Source organism: Orcinus orca, chromosome X (assembly GCF_937001465.1).
Source record: "Orcinus orca chromosome X, mOrcOrc1.1, whole genome shotgun sequence".
Taxonomy (NCBI): Eukaryota; Metazoa; Chordata; class Mammalia; order Artiodactyla; family Delphinidae; genus Orcinus; species Orcinus orca.
Window position 1 is genome coordinate 80,075,301 of NC_064580.1, and position 17,946 is coordinate 80,093,246.

The window sequence follows — 17,946 nt, forward strand, 5'->3', positions numbered from 1 at the left end:
TTCGGGGGCTCTGGCTCATTCAGGCCGGGGGTGAGGGTGGGGTACGGATGCGGGGCGAGCCTGCGGCGGCAGAGGACAGCATGACATGACGTTGCACCAGCCTGAGGCACACTGTGTGTTCTCCCGGGGAAGTTGTCCCTGGATCACGGGACCCTGGCAGTGGCGGGCTGCACAGGTTCCTGGGAGGGGACGTGTGGATAGTGACCTGTGGTTGCTCACAGGCTTCTTGTTGGCTGCAGTGGCAGCCTTAGCATCTCATGCCCACCTCTGGGGTCTGCACTGTTAGCCGCGGCTCGCGCCCGTCTCTGGAGCTCCTTTAAGCAGCCCTCTTAATCCCCTCTCCTCGCGCACCAGGAAACAAAGAGGAAAGAAAAATCTCTTGCCTCTTTGGCAGTTCCAAAGCTTTTCCCGGACTCCCTCCCAGCTAGCTGTGGTGCACTAGCCACCTTCAGGCTGTGTTCATGCAGCCAACCCCAGTCCTCTCCCTGGGATCCACCGAAGCTGGAGCCTCAGCTCCCAACCCTACCCGCCCTGGAGGGTGAGCAGACAAGTCTCTCGGGCTGGTGAGTACTGGTTGGCACCGAACCTCTGTGCGGGAATCTCTCTGCTTTGTCTTCTGCACCCCTGTTGCTGCACTCTCCTCCGTGGCTCTAAAGCTCCCCCCTCCACCACCCGCATCCGCCCATGAAGACGCTTCCTAGTGTGTGGAAACCTTTCCTCCTTCACAGCTCCCTCCCACTGGTGCAGGTCCCATCCCTATTCTTTTGTCTCTGTTTTTTCTTTTTACTTTTGCACTACCCAGGTACGTGTGGAGTTTCTTGCCTTTTGGGAGGTCTGAGGTCTTCTGCCAGCATTCAGTAGGTGTTCTCTAGGAGTTGTTCCATGTGTAGATGTATTTCTGTTGTATTTGTGGGGAGGAAGGTGATCTCCACGTCTTACTCTTCTGCCATCTTGAAGCTCCCCTCTGCCAACACTTTTAACACAAAATCCTTCAAGTAAATATATCGTGGGCAAAAATAAGGATAAAATTTTACTTTGTATTTGTAAATGTTTGCCATAGTTTTGATGGATATTATTCCCATAGTAAGGATTTGGATTTCTTTTAAGGAATTAAATGAGAATGAGGGAAAAGTTTTATAAATATTATCACTAGAAGCATCACCCGCATACTTACCTGTCTTTAGGCATATATCATTGTGGTAGATATTACATAAGACTCTCCAAAAATGTCTTATATGCTAGTTTGAGAAGACTTTTTCCCTAACCTGTCAATGTGTCTAATATATGGCAATAAAATAACAAAAATCTATCAGTTAAATTCACTTGTAGTCTTCGGTAGCTAAAATAAAAAGATGATTGTGACAACTTAGAATGTCACATTTCTGCAAAATCTGAGATTCTTGGGTTTCTTACCATTACCAAGAAAATGGAAGCATACCTACCTTCCTAGTGGGAAACCTGCAACCTTTGAGAAAGAAATGTAATTGCTGAATCACTGAAGCTCCTCTGGATTCTCATTTTGCTAGATTTTGAAACAATAATGTAATGTTGAGACTAGTCAGAAATATCATGATCTTATTCTAACTATGATTTTCTTACCATTAGATTTAAGTGGCAATAAATATTCCCAAAAGGGAGAATAAAGGATGCATTCTGCATTTCACCCTAAAAGAATCACAGAATCAGTCTGGGTTTGCCTGACCCAGTAGTTTGGGGATTAGTCAGGTTAAGGTATGCAGTTAATATGTTAAGTCCCTGAATCTCAAATTCTGTGTGACACTGTCAGGAAAACATTTGGGAAGAACATTTAGAAGGCCTTGCCATATTTAGAAGTTTCAATCTAATTATCTTGCTTCATAAGCCTTTTTTGTGAGGCAGTCACAGTTGGAGAAGTGAATTTTATTCTTGTAGGTCACCTATTATTTTTTTTAAAAAACTAAACCCTTTGGCCACTGAAAATATTTTCCAATTTATCACAAAAACTATATCACTGTGTATATTTTGGGCTATAATTCACATTTCTGTGAATGGAAATTTGGTTGAAAATTTCCTTACTTCTTGCCTGAGACAAAAAATTAGGGGAGATTTAATGCAGTTTTGGACATTTACTCTGAATTAGTGCTCCTTATTAGCCAGACTCTTCCCACATTCATAGATAAAGTCATTCAAACAGACTATAGACAACTTTTTAAGGCATAAAATTTCTGGATTCTGAAAGGTGAAATAAGATAAATGAACGTTTTATTTTTCTTTCATGTATGACTATTTCATTAGATCAACAGGACATCACTGGTGAAATATTAGTGTCTAACGGATTTAATACATTTTTAAATAAAGTTGAATTCCCTTCCAATACCTAAACTATGAACTAGTAATATCTGATAGATAAGAAGAGCCAATATCTATCCATCCTCTTGGAAGTATTATTATTTAATTTTTAGCAATAATAACAGTGACACTTCTCACAACTCTTTACGATCAACAGTAAGATGTACTTCTCACTTTTCACTATTGAGCACTGTCTTAATATGAACTGGATTAAAATGAGGTTTAAATCTGTAAAGACGGTGATTATTATAAAGCACTTTACTCTTTACTTGACAGCTTGACATCTGATTCCATAAAAGGGAAGATACATTTTGGTTCAGTATGTGGTGCATGTAAAGATACAGAAACATAGATCTGCATCTTATCTTTCAGAAGTCAATGATGAACCATATTTTGTTTTATTAAAAAGGTCAAGCATAGATTTTTTGAGCACTAATATTTCCTAGAACTGCCATTTCTCTCATTTGTATTATAGTTAATCCTCAGCAGTTCTGTATATTGGAGCTATTTTATTAGACCATTTCTTACTTATTAGTATTAAAACTATGGGGTTTGGTGGAAGGGAGAAAAGTAATGGAAAGAACATTGTTAGGGGTGGGAGTATTATTTCACCTTTAAATTGTTATTTTTGTGTGCAATATAATTCAATAAACTTTTCCTAATATTTGAATATTGAAGCATATTATACAATAGAGATATTTAATTGTCAAAGTTAAATGGACAAGATACATCCACATAGCTTTAAGCATTTAACCACCTAATACACTATCCCTAATTAATTTAATGGACATTTGAATGTTGTCAGGCAGGAAAAATTTTACTCTGTCCTTCTAAGTTCTTCTGGCTGTTCTAAGAGTTAAAATGACTTGAGACAGATTAACAGGAGAAAATCAAAACAAAAATTTAATAACATATATACATGGGAGACGTCCCAGAAAACTGGATAACTCACCAAAATGGCTGAAACTCTCATCTGTGGTACTCGGGCCTCTCACTGCTGTGGCCTCTCCCATTGCAGAGCACAGGCTCCGGATGCGCAGGCTCAGCGACCATGGCTCAGGGGCCCAGCCACTCCGCGGCACGTGGGATCTTCCCGGACCGGGGCACGAACCCATGTTCCCTGCATTGGTAGGCGGACCCTCAACCACTGCGCCACCAGGGAAGCCTTGAAATGCTCATCTTAAATACCATCTTCAACTATAGACAAAGAAGGATGTTGGGGGTAGTGGTTTGGGTCTTTGATGCTGAGGAAGGCAATTGACATGGAGATGGAAAAGCAAATGTTTGGTAAACAAATTTTGCTGGGGCAAGCAGAGAGGATGGGACACAGAGTGGACTCTGATCTCTAGGCCCTGCTGAGTTTCCTCCACCTCACCAAGCTTATATTCTTTGAAAATATCTCTGGTGATAGCTCTATTCTGGGAATAGGCCCTTCATCTAAATGCTTTTAGGCAGTTAAGGGGGAAGGAACAAGAAAAATTTCCTGATCTTTCTGTTTCTTAGAAATAACCAGCCCAAATTAATCCTCATGTCAAAAAGATAAGTTTTGGGGTGGCAAATTTTGCTACCCTACAATGTGGCATGATACGTTTGACAGACTGACACACAGACAGACATAAAACTGCTCACAATTGACAGAAAATTTTAAAATCAGATTCTTAAACTGTGCATAGGAAATGCAACTCTAGTAGACTTGGTCTAAAAAATAAGGTTAAATCTGAGACCTGAGCACAAATCTGCTTAGAAACTATTGTAGCACAGGACACTTTACTCAAATACATTTGAGAATTTCATCTTTGCTTAGTGTATAACTATAAAATCACCAGCTGACTTTGCAAGTCCATCAGGAGTATGTGCTTAATTCACTTTCTCATACATCTGTCCCATCTTTCAGTTACATCTTCAGTCATATAGACCACAACCTGGATTTCCCTACCTTAGACCATATTGCTCTCTCTGCCAAAAAAAGTCTTCTCTTCACCCTCTGCATCTAGAGTCTACCAGACTTTACTTATTTCATAGACTTGGTCATTAATTACAGTTATTAGTTTGTCTTTTCTTTTCCTCTAGATCAGAAGTCAGCAAACTTTTTCTGTAAAGGGCCAGAGTAGTGTTGCTGAAACCTGACCTCTGTCACACCAAACTGAATCTTGGAGACAGAGTTTGGGGTGAAGTAGCAAAGAATAGCTTTATTGCTTTGCCAGGTGAAGCAGGCCACAGTAAGCTAATGCCCTGAAAACTATGTGTCCCAACCCATGGGGGCTTGTGAGGAGTTTTATAGTAATGGTTCAAGGGAGGCAGGGTTGCTGATAAGGATCAGGGTGCATGCAGGGCTTGCATTCCTTCAATCCAGGGATCATCTGGTATCACCGTGGTCTTGTGATGGGCTTCTGTGGTTCTTGAAGTTATCAAACTGTGACCTTTTCTCTGGAATGAAGAATGCTTCATCAAGTAGTTAACATCTTCCATTTGGTGAGGGTTTTAGTTCTGCAGAAGAGCTCAAAGATATTGTTATGTACATCCCTTGAGGAGGTAACAGGACCCTGCCCCAAAGCTGCACTATCATTTCTTGACTGCTCCTCCCTTGTCTCCCAATCCTCTCCCTTCCCTGGTTAACAACTGTTTGAACCTGCCCTTTGGAACTAGGGATGGTCATGGAACCTGAATGAAGCTTATTTCCTACAAACAAGAAACAGGGGAGGCAGAAAGGCTTTTGTGCCCAGGAGCCCCACAGGGTCCTGCTCAGTTTCAGTAGGTTTTATATATAACAAAAGAGAAACCAAATTCCCCCAAAATTTCAATTGATGATATTCAAACCATCAAATGTAATAATAATGAGTACAATGTTTTATGTAATAGAGGACTACTAATGAAATGAATGGTCTTGTATATCTGATCTCAGAAAATGTCTTTTCACACAGATAGGTACTGCCCAATACTGATATCAATCCACAAGCATATAGATTTAACTCAACATATCTATCCTTGGAAGGCATGTGAAGAGCTCTATTAGATTCTTTTCTTCATATCTGCCATTTAGCATGCCATTACATTGAAGATTAATCATTTCTAATTGACAGATAAAAGCTCCTCAATTCCATATTTATTGCAACCTATTGAAAATTTGAGTTTGTGCACAAATGGAAATTCTGCTTCTTGTTTTAACTTCTACAGGGCTGGAGTGTATAAAGTAACTTACCGTTACTTGTGACTCAAACAATTTTAGTTGTCATCAGAGTGACTTTACTGCAGTATAAATTTTGCATATAAGCACTCTTTTACCTTACAATTTTAGGTTGATTTATCAAACGTTATCAAGTTTTCAACAAAAACTAATTGCCAGAGTGATTCAGCATTCAATAATAGTGGTCAAGGGTACTTCTCATTCAGCAAAATTTCTGTCTTGGCTCTGAGCTCAAAAACAAACCTTTGCCACTTATAAGCCATCCAACTGCTTGTATGGTAAGGCAAGTCAGGATATTCAACTTGCAATTTTGACGAAGTTCACAGAATGACAATGGTTCCATTAGCAATAGCGAATGAAGTTCACTATTGACACTCCTAGTTCAATAACACATGATAGACTCAAATATTTTGCACAAAGTACCTGCTGATGTATAATACAATAAACAGCCATAGGTTTTGAACACCTTATGTTTTCCAAAGCATTGTATATTTGTCCAGCTAAACTTTTTTTCTGTGCAACATATATTTCACTCACCATTAGTTGTAACACACCTTAACAGATCCCACATCAGGTTTTACTGAATTAGTGTTTTGTCAAATTCTTTGAAAATATTCTTACCTGTTCTGTTCCACACAGACAATTCATTCATAGAGGCTAATTTTTCAGTCTCTTCAAACTTGGTATTGCTTCCTCAAGCAAGTAATAGCAATTAAGCATTGTTGGTAACATCTGTTAACTCACAAAGGAAAAACACTCCATACCATTTTCCCTTTTTTTAAAAAAATTACCGTTGTTGTTGCTCTCAATGTCCTCAACTTTTTGAGTAACTGTACTTGGTGAAACGCTAATAGTCTTAAGTTTGTTTTCTCTAGATGTATTTCTTTGCTTGCTGTAAGCAAACCCTGTTTAATAACTCACCATCAGTGAGTAGTTCTCTCTGCTTGACTAACAAATTAGCTTTTCAGAAACTTACTTTTGTCACTCATTTTCATTTATTTTTGTGATGAAATTCTGCTATGATGAGACCTTTCATTTTAATTTTCGAATTCTTCTAACTGTTGCTTTCCTGTGAGTTGGAATATTGTGATGAGTGCTTAGTCTGTAATATTAACGTGTATTGCATTCTTTTTGTCACAGGTATAGTGTCATTGCAGAATAAACACAATTTGCCATTTAAATGATAACAAAATAATTCTTGCTCAACTGGGCCTTAAAAATGTGATGTTCCACATCTGACTGTCTCTCTTTTTTTTTTTTAATTTTATTTTATTATTTTATTTTTTGCTGCATTGGGTCTACGCTGCTGTGCGAGGACTTTCTCTAGTTGCGGCAAGCATGGGCTACTCTTTGTTGCAGTGCATGGGCTTCTCACTGCGGTAACTTCTCCTGCTGCAGGGCACGGGCTCTAGGCGCGTGGGCTTCAGTAGTTGTGGCATGCGGGCTCCAGAGCGCAGGCTCAGCAGCTGTGGCACATGGATCCAGGTGCTCTGCGGCACGTGGGATCCTCCCGGACCAGGGATTGAACCCGTGTCCCCTGCATTGGCAGGTGGATTCTTAACCACTGCTCCACCAGGGAAGCCCTAACTGTCTCTTCTTTTTTTTTTTTTTTTTTTGCGGTACGCGGGCCTCTCACTGCTGTGGCCTCTCCCGTTGCGGAGCACAGGCTCCGGGCGTGCAGGCTCAGCAGCCATGGCTCACAGGCCCAGCCGCTCCGCGACATGTGGGATCTTCCTGGACCGGGGCACGAACCCGTGTCCCCTGCATCGGCAGGCGGACTCTCACCCACTGTGCCACCAGGGAAGCCCCTCTTCTTTTCTTTTTTTTTTTTTTTTTGGTTTACTTGTATTTTTTTTTTAAACATCTTTATTGGAGTATAATTGCTTTACAATGGTATGTTAGTTTCAGCTTCACAACAAAATGAATCAGTTATATATATACATATATTCCCATATCTCTTCCCGCTTGCGTCTCCCTCCCTCCCACCCTCCCTATCCCACCCCTCCAGGCGGTCACAAAGCACCGAGCTTATCTCCCTGTGCTATGCGGCTGCTTCCCACTAGCTATCTACCTTACGTTTGGTAGTGTATATATGTCCATGCCTCTTTATCGCTTTGTCACCGTTTACCCTTCCCCCTCCCCATAGTCTCAAGTCCATTCTCTAGTAAGTCTGTGTCTTTATTCCTGTTTCACCCCTAGGTTTTTCATGACATTTTTTTTTTAAATTCCATATATATGTGTTAGCATACGGTATTTGTCTCTCTCTTTCTGACTTACTTCACTCTGTATGACAGACTCTAGGTCTATCCATCTCATTACAAATAGCTCAATTTCGTCTCTTTTTATGGCTGAGTAATATTCCATTGTATATATGTGCCACATCTTCTTTATCCATTCATCCAATGATGGACACTTAGGTTGTTTCCATCTCTGGGCTATTGTAAATAGAGCTGCAATGAACATTTTGGTACATGACTCTTTTTGAATTATGGTTTTCTCAGGGTATATGCCCAGTAGTGGGATTGCTGGGTCATATGGTAGTTCTATTTGTAGCTTTTTAAGGAACCTCCATACTGTTCTCCACAGTGGCTGTATCAATTTACATTCCCACCAACAGTGTAAGAGGGTTCCCTTTTCTCCACACCCTCTCCAGCATTTATTGTTTGTAGATTTTTTGATGATGGCCATTCTGACCGGTGTGAGATGATATCTCATTGTAGTTTTGATTGGCATTTCTCTAATGATTAATGATGTTGAGCATTGTTTCATGTGTTTGTTGGCAATCTGTATATCTTCTTTGGAGAAATGTCTATTTAGGTCTTCTGCCCATTTTTGGATTGGGTTGTTTGTTTTTCTGTTATTAAGCTGCATGAGCTGCTTGTAAATTTTGGAGATTAATCCTTTGTCAGTTGCTTCATTTGCAAATATTTTCTCCCATTCTGAGGGTTGTCTTTTGGTCTTCTTTATGGTTTCCTTTGCTGCGCAAAAGCTTTTAAGTTTCATTAGGTCCCATTTGTTTACTTTTGTTTTTATTTCCATTTCTCTAGGAGGTGGATCAAAAAGGACCTTGCTGTGATTTATGTCATAGAGTGTTCTGCCTATGTTTTCCTCTAAGAGTTTGATAGTTTCTGGCCTTACATTTAGGTCTTTAATCCATTTTGAGCTTATTTTTGTGTATGGTGTTAGGGAGTGATCTAATCTCATGCTTTTACATGTAGCTGTCCAGTTTTCCCAGCACCACTTATTGAATAGGCTGTCCTTTCTCCACTGTACATTTCTGCCTCCTTTGTCAAAGATAAGGTGACCATATGTGCGTGGGTTTATCTCTGGGCTTTCTATCCTGTTCCATTGATCTATCTTTCTGTTTTTGTGCCAGTACCATACCGTCTTGATAACTGTAGCTTTGTAGTATAGTCTGAAGTCAGGGAGCCTGATTCCTCCAGTTCCTTCTTTCGTTCTCAAGATTGCTTTGGCTATTCTGGGTCTTTTGTGTTTCCATACAAATTGTGAAATTTTTTGTTCTAGTTCTGTGAAAAATGCCAGTGGTAGTTTGATAGGGATTGCATTGAATCTATAGATTGCTTTGGGTAGTAGAGTCATTTTCACAATGTTGATTCTTCCAATCCAAGAACATGGTATATCTCTCCATCTATTTGTATCATCTTTAATTTCTTTCATCAGTGTCTTATAATTTTCTGCATACAGATCTTTTGTCTCCTTAGGTAGGTTTATTCCTAGATATTTTATTCTTTTTGTTGCAATGGTAAATGGGAGTGTTTTCTTGATTTCACTTTCAGATTTTTCATCATTAGTATATAGGAATGCCAGAGATTTCTGTGCATTAATTTTGTATCCTGCCACTTTACCAAATTCATTGATTAGCTCTAGTAGTTTTCTGGTAGCATCTTTAGGGTTCTCTATGTATAGGATCATGTCATCTGCAAACAGGGACAGCTTTACTTCTTCTTTTCCGATTTGGATTCCTTTTATTTCCTTTTCTTCTCTGATTGCTGTGGCTAAAACTTCCAAAACTATGTTGAATAAGAGTGGTGAGAGTGGGCAACCTTGTCTTGTTCCTGATCTTAGTGGAAATGCTTTCAGTTTTTCACCATTGAGGATGATGTTGGCTGTGGGCTTGTCATATATGGCCTTTATTATGTTGAGGAAAGTTTTTCTATGCCTACTTTCTGCAGGGTTTTTATCATAAATGGGTGTTGAATTTTGTCAAAAGCTTTCTCTGCATCTATTGAGATGATCATATGGTTTTTCTCCTTCAGTTTGTTAATATGGTTTATCACATTGATAGATTTGCGTATATTGAAGAATCCTTGCATTCCTGGAATAAACCCCACTTGATCATGGTGTATGATCTTTTTAATGTGCTGTTGGATTCTGTTTGCTAGTATTTTGTTGAGGATTTTTGCATCTATGTTCATCAGTGATATTGGCCTGTAGTTTTCTTTCTTTGTGACATCCTTGTCTGGTTTTGGTATCAAGGTGATGGTGGCCTCGTAGAAGGAGTTTGGGAGTGTTCCTCCCTCTGCTATATTTTGGAAGAGTTTGAGAAGGATAGGTGTTAGCTCTTCTCTAAATGTTTGATAGAATTCGCCTGTGAAGCCATCTGGTCCTGGGCTTTTCTTTGTTGGAAGATTTTTAATCACAGTTTCAATTTCAGTGCTTGTGATTGGTCTGTTCATATTTTCTATTTCTTCCTGATTCAGTCTTGGCAGGTTGTGCATTTCTAAGAATTTGTCCATTTCTTCCAGATTGTCCATTTTATTGGCATAGAGTTGCTTGTAGTAATCTCTCATGATCTCTTTTATTTCTGCAGTGTCAGTTGTTACCTCTCCTTTTTCATTTCTAATTCTATTGATTTGAGTCTTCTCCCTTTTTTTCTTGATCAGTCTGGCTAGTGGTTTATCTATTTTGTTTATCTTCTCAAAGAACCAGCTTTTAGTTTTATTGATCTTTGCTATTGTTTCCTTCATTTCTTTTTCATTTATTTCTGATCTGATTTTTATGATTTCTTTCCTTCTGCTAGCTTTGGGGTTTTTTTGTTCTTCTTTCTCTAATTGCTTGAGGTGCAAGGTTAGGTTGTTTATTCGAGATGTTTCCTGCTTCTTAAGGTGGGCTTGTATTGCTATAAACTTCCCCCTTAGAACTGCTTTTGCTGCATCCCACAGGTTTTGGGTCGTTGTGTCTCCATTGTCATTTGTTTCTAGGTATTTTTTTATTTCCTCTTTGATTTCTTCAGTGACCACTTCGTTATTAAGTAGTGTATTGTTTAGCCTCCATGTGTTTGTATTTTTTACAGATCTTTTCCTGTAATTGATATCTAGTCTCATGGCGTTGTGGTCAGAAAAGATACTTGATACAATTTCAATTTTCTTAAATTTGCCAAGGCTTGATTTGTGACCCAAGATATGATCTATCCTGGAGAATGTTCCATGAGCACTTGAGAAAAATGTGTATTCTGTTGTTTTTGGATGGAATGTCCTATAAATATCAATTAACTCCATCTCGTTTAATGTATCATTTAAAGCTTGTGTTTCCTTATTTATTTTCATTTTGGATGATCTGTCCATTGGTGAAAGTGGGGTGTTAAAGTCCCCTTCTATGAATGTGTTACTGTCGATTTCCCCTTTTATGGTTGTCAGTATTTGCCTTATGTATTGAGGTGCACCTATGTTGGGTGCATAAATATTTACAATTGTTATATCTTCCTCTTGGATCGATCCCTTGATCATTATGTAGTGTCCTTCTTTGTCTCTTCTAATAGCCTTTGTTTTAAAGTCTATTTTGTCTGATATGAGAATTGCTACTCCAGCTTTCTTTTGGTTTCCATTTGCATGAAATACCTTTTTCCATCCCCTTACTTTCAGTCTGTATGTGTCTCTAGGTCTGAAGTGGGTCTCTTGTAGACAGCAAATATATGGGTCTTGTTTTTGTATCCATTCAGCCAATCTGTGTCTTTTGGTGGGAGCATTTAGTCCATTTACATTTAAGGTAATTATCGATATGTGTGTTCCTATTCCCATTTTCTTAATTGTTTTGGGTTCATTATTGTAGGTCCTTTCCTTCTTTTGTGTTTCTTGCCTAGAGAAGTTCCTTTAGCAGTTGTTGTAGAGCTGGTTTGGTGGTGCTGAACTCTCTCAGCTTTTGCTTGTCTGTAAAGGTTTTAATTTCTCCATCATATCTGAATGAGATCCTTGCTGGGTAATCTTGGTTGCAGGTTTTTCTCCTTCAACACTTTCAATATGTCCTGCCAGTCCCTTCTGGCTTGCAGAGTTTCTGCTGAAAGATCAGCTGTTAACCTTATGGGGATTCCCTTGTGTGTTATTTGTTGTTTTTCCCTTGCTGCTTTTAATATGTTTTCTTTGTATTTAACTTTTGACAGTTTGATTAATATGTGTCTTGGCGAATTTCTCCTTGGATTTATCCTGTATGGGACTCTCTGTGCTTCCTGGACTTGATTAACTATTTCCTTTCCCATATTAGGGAAGTTTTCAACTATAATCTCTTCAAATATTTTCTCAGTCCCTTTCTTTTTCTCTTCTTCTTCTGGAACCCCTATAATTCGAATGTTGGTGCGTTTAATGTTGTCCCAGAGGTCTCTGAGACTGTCCTCAGTTCTTTTCATTCTTTTGTCTTTATTCTGCTCTGCAGTAGTTATTTCCACTATTTTATCTTCCAGGTCACTTATCCGTTCTTCTGCCTCAGTTATTCTGCTATTGATCCCATCTAGAGTACTTTTAATTTCATTTATTGTGCTGTTCATCGTTGCTTGTTTCATCTTTAGTTCTTCTAGGTCCTTGTTAACTGATTCTTGCAATTTGTCCATTCTATTGTCCATTCTATCTCCAAGATTTCGGATCAACCTTACTATCATTATTCTGAATTCTTTTTCAGGTAGACTGCCTATTTCCTCTTCATTTGTTAGGTCTGGTGGGTTTTTATCTTGCTCCTTCATCTGCTGTGTGTTTTTCTGTCTTTTCATTTTGCTTATCTTACTGTGTTTGGGGTCTCCTTTTTTGCAGGCTGAAGGTTCGTAGTTCCTGTTGTTTTTTGTGTCTGTCCCCAGTGGCTAAGGTTGGTTCAGTGGGTTGTGTAGGCTTCCTGGTGGAGAGTGCTAGTGCCTGTGTTCTGGTGGATGAGGCTGGATCTTGTCTTTCTGGTGGGCAGGTCCACGTCTGGTGGTGTGTTTTGGGGTGTCTGTAGACTTATTATGATTTTGGGCAGCCTCTCTGCTAATGGGTGGGGTTGTGTTCCTGTCTTGCTAGTTGTTTGGCATAGGATGTCCAGCACTGTAGCTTGCTGGTCGTTGAGTGAAGCTGGGTGCTGGCGTTGAGATGGAGATCTCTCGGAGATTTTCGCCGTTTGATATTATGTGGAGCTGGGAGGTCTCTTGTGGACCAGTGTCCTGAAGTTGGCTCTCCCACCTCAGAGGCACAGCACTGACTCCTGGCTGCAGCACCAAGAGCCTTTCATCCACAGGGCTCCTTAATTTGGCATGATTCGTTGTCTATTCAGGTATTCCACAGATGCAGGGTATATCAAGTTGATTGTGGAGCTTTAATCCGCTGCTTCTGAGGCTGCTGGGAGAGATTTCCCTTTCTCTTCTTTGTTCTCACAGTTCCCAGGGGCTCAGCTTTGGATTTGGCCCCGCCTGTGCGTGTAGGTCGCCGGAGGGCGTCTGTTCTTTGCTCAGACAGGACGGGGTTAAAGGAGCCGCTGATTCGGAGGCTCTGGCTCACCCAGGCCGGGGGGTAGGGAGGGTCACGGAGTGCGGGGCGGGCCTGCAGCGGCAGAGGCCGGCGTGACGTTGCAGCCTGAGGCGCACCGTGCGTTCTCCCGGGGTAGCCGTCCCTGGATCCCGGGACCCTGGCAGTGGTGGGCTGCACAGGCTCCCCGGAAGGGCGTGTGGCTAGTGACCTGTGTTCGCACACAGGCCTCCTGGCGGCGGCAGCAGCGGCCTTAGCGTCTCATGCCCGTCTCTGGGCTCCGCACTTTTAGCCGCGGCTCGCGCCCGTCCCTGGAGCTGTCTCAAGCAGCGTTCTTAATACCCTCTCCTCGTGCACCAGGAAACAAAGAGGGACGTAAAAGTCTCTTGCCTCTTCGGCAGGTCCAGACCCCTCCCCGGACTCTCTCCCGGCCAGCCGCGGCGCACCAACGCCCTGCAGGCTGTGTTTACGCCGCCAACCTCAGTCCTCTCCCGGTGCTCCGACAAAAGCCGGAGCCTCAGCTCCCAGTCCCGCCCGCCCCAGCGGGCGAGCAGACAAGCCTCTCGGCTGGTGAGTGCCGGTCGGCCCGATCCTCTGCGCTGGAATCTGTCCGCTTTGCCCTCCGCACCCCTGTTGCTGTGCTCTCCTCCGCGGCTCCCAAGCTCCCCCACTCCGCCTCCCGAAGTCTCCACCCGCGAAGGGGCTTCCTAGTGTGTGGACACTTTTCCTCCTTCACAGCTCTCTCCCGCTGGTGCAGGACCCGTCCCTATCCTTTTGTCTCTGTTTAGTTTTTTCTTTTGCCCTAACCATGTACGTGGGGGGTTCCTTGCCTTTGGGAGGTCTGAGGTCTTCTGCCAGCGTTCAGTAGGTGCTCCGTAGGAGTTGTTCCACGCGTAGATGTATTTCTGGTGTATCTGTGGAGAGGAAGGTGATCTCCGCGTCTTACTCTTCCGCCATCTTCCCGGAAGTCTCCCCTCTTCTTTTCTTGATTTGACATAATGGGCATGCAGGAATAATAAAAATATAAAAAATAAACTGTCATGGTAAGGCAATAGGAATGGGGCACTTAAAACTGTGTGGGAGGAAAAATAATTTTTCCTCCACCCTTTCAGATTCTTGGCTGAGACCCTCCCCCCAACCTCATAATAAAAGACAGATTAACAGGAGAAAAACAAACAAGTTTAATACCATGTATCCCTCCTGTATATGTGAGAGATACCCAGGAAATCTGAGTAACTATCTGAAATTGCCCAAGCCATCACCTTAAATACCATCTTCAGATAAAGGCAAAAGAAGATGTTGGGGGCAGGGGAGCCAGTTATGGGAGGCTATGAGGAAAAGCACAATAATCAAGGGTAAGATTGTTGTGCAGATTTAAGTCTGTTGCCTACTTCACTGAAAAATGTTTTAGAGATTTAGTCATTCTTCACTTCCTGGTACAGAGAGGGAGACACACTTACAAATGGAGATTTCCCTTATAAATGTAAATATCCTTTACAAAAGGGTAACTTTTCTTGGTTTTCAGAGCTTTTCTTATGTCTGCTCTTTCATAAAAATAATCAGCCTAAAATAATCCTTATGCCAGAAATATTTTGGGGTGGCAAATATGCTCTCCTTCAAAACCCTGTCAAGTAATAATTACATAACTCTAATTGGTAGTACACCAAACATCAGTATGAAGTCTTGAGAGTGTGACATAAGGTCTCTGTCACTGTTACTCTGTTCTGCTATTATAGCCCATGAGATTCCAACAGTCACTGAACTTGGTTTTCTTAGCTTCCTTGAAAAATTTCTCCCTTGGCTAGATAAAAGGATAACTTTTTAACCAAACCCTTTCCCCCATATACTAAAATCACATACATAGAAATGTGTAGAGTATACATTCAATATTTTTTAAAACAGAGAATATACTCTCTGTCCTGAAGAAAATAAAATGGATATAGACATCATCTTTTCAAAATCTTGATAATTATTCTGGGTTGGTATGCTAGTATCTCTATATTGGTTCATAAGCTTTTCGGCATTTATAACAACTGTTAAATATCGTTATATGATAGATAGCAAATTTGTGATGTGGTGGCATGCACAGGATAGATTTTAATTTCAGACACTGTAAATTTGCAAATACAAGCTGTTGAAGCCATTGAGTTGTAAAAGTATTGGACTGAAAGTCTCTCCAACTTAAATTTCAGCCATTTAAATGTTTTAAACTGCCCTCCACAATTGTACTCAAATGTTTAATGGAACTCTTAAATGTAACACTGGGTTATAAGCTCCATCGGAAAAGGAATTTCTTTTTTTTTTTTTTTTGTCTCTTGTTTATTCCCAGTACCTAGAGGTGTGCCTATCACATTGTAAGTCCTCAATAACTACAATGTCTAGAAAAAGATATTTACCCAGGCACTATTTTACTTACCTGTGTTTGATGCATGTGTGCATTGTACTATGTTTTCCACATTTAACAAACAAAAATACTTCTATTTTGTTCCCCTTGTAAAGCCAATGAAGGAGGTTATACGATCTCGCACACCCATGAAAGAGACAACTACTGTGGAGATCTGGACTCATCCCCAACCACAGGTATGAAAGGAAACACTTGATATTTCCCTTTACTTGATTTTTATGAATGTATAAAAACCATTCTTTTTTAAATTTTTAATTTTTTTTATTTTTTAACATTTTTATTGGAATATAATTGCTTTACAATGGTGTGTTAGTTTCTGCTTTATAACAAAGTGAATCAGTTATACATATACATATGCTCCCACACCTCTTCCCTCTTGCATCTCCCTCCCTCCCACCCTCCATATCCCACCCCTCTAGGTGGTCCCAAACCACCGAGCTCATCTCCCTGTGCTATGTGGCTGCTTCCCACTAGCTATCTATTTTACGTTTGGTAGTGTATATATGTCCATGCTACTCTCTCACTTTGTCCCAGCTTACTCTTCCCCCTCCTCATATGCTCAAGTCCATTCTCTAGTAGGTCTGTGTCTTTATTCCCGTGTTACCCCTAGGTTCTTCATGACCTTTTTTTCTTTTCCTTAGATTCCATATATATGTGTTAGCATACGGTATTTGTTTTTCTCTTTCTGAATTACATCACTCAGTATGACAGACTCTAGGTCAATCCACCTCACTACAAATATCTCAATTTCATTTCTTTTTATGGCTGAGTAATATTCCATTGTATATATGTGCCACATCTTCTTTATCCATTCATCCGATGAAGGGCACTAAGGTTGCTTCCATGTCCTGGCTATTGTAAATAGAGCTGCAATGAACATTTTGGTACATGACTCTTTTTGAATTATGGTTTTCTCAGGGTATATGCCCAGTAGTGGGATTGCTGGGTGGTATGGTAGTTCTATTTTTAGTTTTTTTAAGGAACGTCCATACTCTTCTCCATAGTGGCTATATCAATTTACATTCCCACCAACAGTGCAAGAGTGTTCCCTTTTCTCCACACCCTCTCCAGCATTTATTGTTTCTAGATTTTTTGATGATGGCCAATCTGACCAGTGTGAGATGATATCTCATTATAGTTTTGATTTGCATTTCTCTAATGATTAATGATGTTGAGCATTCTTTCATTTCTTTGTTGGCAATCTGTATATCTTCATTGGAGAAATGTCTATTTAGGTCTTCTGCCCATTTTTGGATTGGGTTGTTTGTTTTTTCACTATTGAACTGCATGAGCTGCTTGTAAATCTTGGAGATTAATCCTTTTTTGCTTCAAATGCAAAATATTTTCTCCCATTCTGAGGGTTGTCTTTTGGTCTTGTTTATGGTTTCCTTTGCTTTGCAAAAGTTTTGAAGTTTCATTAGGTCCCATTTGTTTATTTTTGTTTTTATTTCCATTTCTCTAGGAGGTGGGTCAAAAAGGATCTTGCTGTAATTTATGTCATAGAGTGTTCTGCCTATGTTTTCCTCTAAGAGTTTGATAGTTTCTGGCCTTACATTTAGGTCTTTAATCCATTCTGAGTTTATTTTTGTGTATGGTGTTAGGGAGTGTTCTAAGTTCATACTTTTACATGTACCTGTCCAGTTTTCCCAGCACCACTTATCGAAGAGGCTGTCTTTTCTCCACTGTATATTCTTGCCTCCTTTATCAAAGATAAGGTGACCTGATATATGTGCGTGGATATCTCTCTGGGCTTTCTATCCTGTTCCATTGATCTATCTTTCTGTTTTTGTGCCAGTACAATACTGTCTTGATTACTGTAGCTTTGTAGTATAGTCTGAAGTCAGGGAGCCTGCTTCCTCCAGCTCCACTTTTCGTTCTCAAGATTGCTTTGGCTATTCGGGGTCTTTTGTGTTTCCATACAAATTGTGAATTTTTTTGTTCTAGTTCTGTGAAAAATACCAGTGCTAGTTTGATAGAGATTGCATTGAATCTGTAGATTGCTTTGGGTAGTACAGTCATTTTCACAATGTTGATTCTTCCAATCCAAGAACATGGTATATCTCTCCATCTATTTGTATCATCTTTAATTTCTTTCATCAGTGTCTTATAATTTTCTGCATACAGGTCTTTTGTCTCCTTACGTAGTTTTATTCCTAGATATTTTATTCTTTTTGTTGCAATGGTAAATGGGAGTGTTTCCTTAATTTCACTTTCAGATTTTTCATCATTAGTGTATAGGAATGCAAGAGATTTCTGTGCATTAATTTTGTATCCTGCTACTTTATCAAATTCATTCATTAGCTCTAGTA

The 17,946-nt window shown here is 40.2% G+C and overlaps 1 protein-coding gene across 1 annotated transcript in view; it reads left to right on the plus strand.

Annotated features, from left to right (window-relative positions):
* The window catches only part of PCDH11X (protocadherin 11 X-linked), a 705,712-nt gene that overhangs the window by 306,862 nt on the left and 380,904 nt on the right, over positions 1-17,946 (plus strand). The window contains exon 3 of the mRNA XM_033405540.2: positions 15,733-15,813. Within this exon, the coding sequence (XP_033261431.1) occupies positions 15,733-15,813 (81 nt within the window). The remainder of the gene's footprint in view (positions 1-15,732; positions 15,814-17,946) is intronic.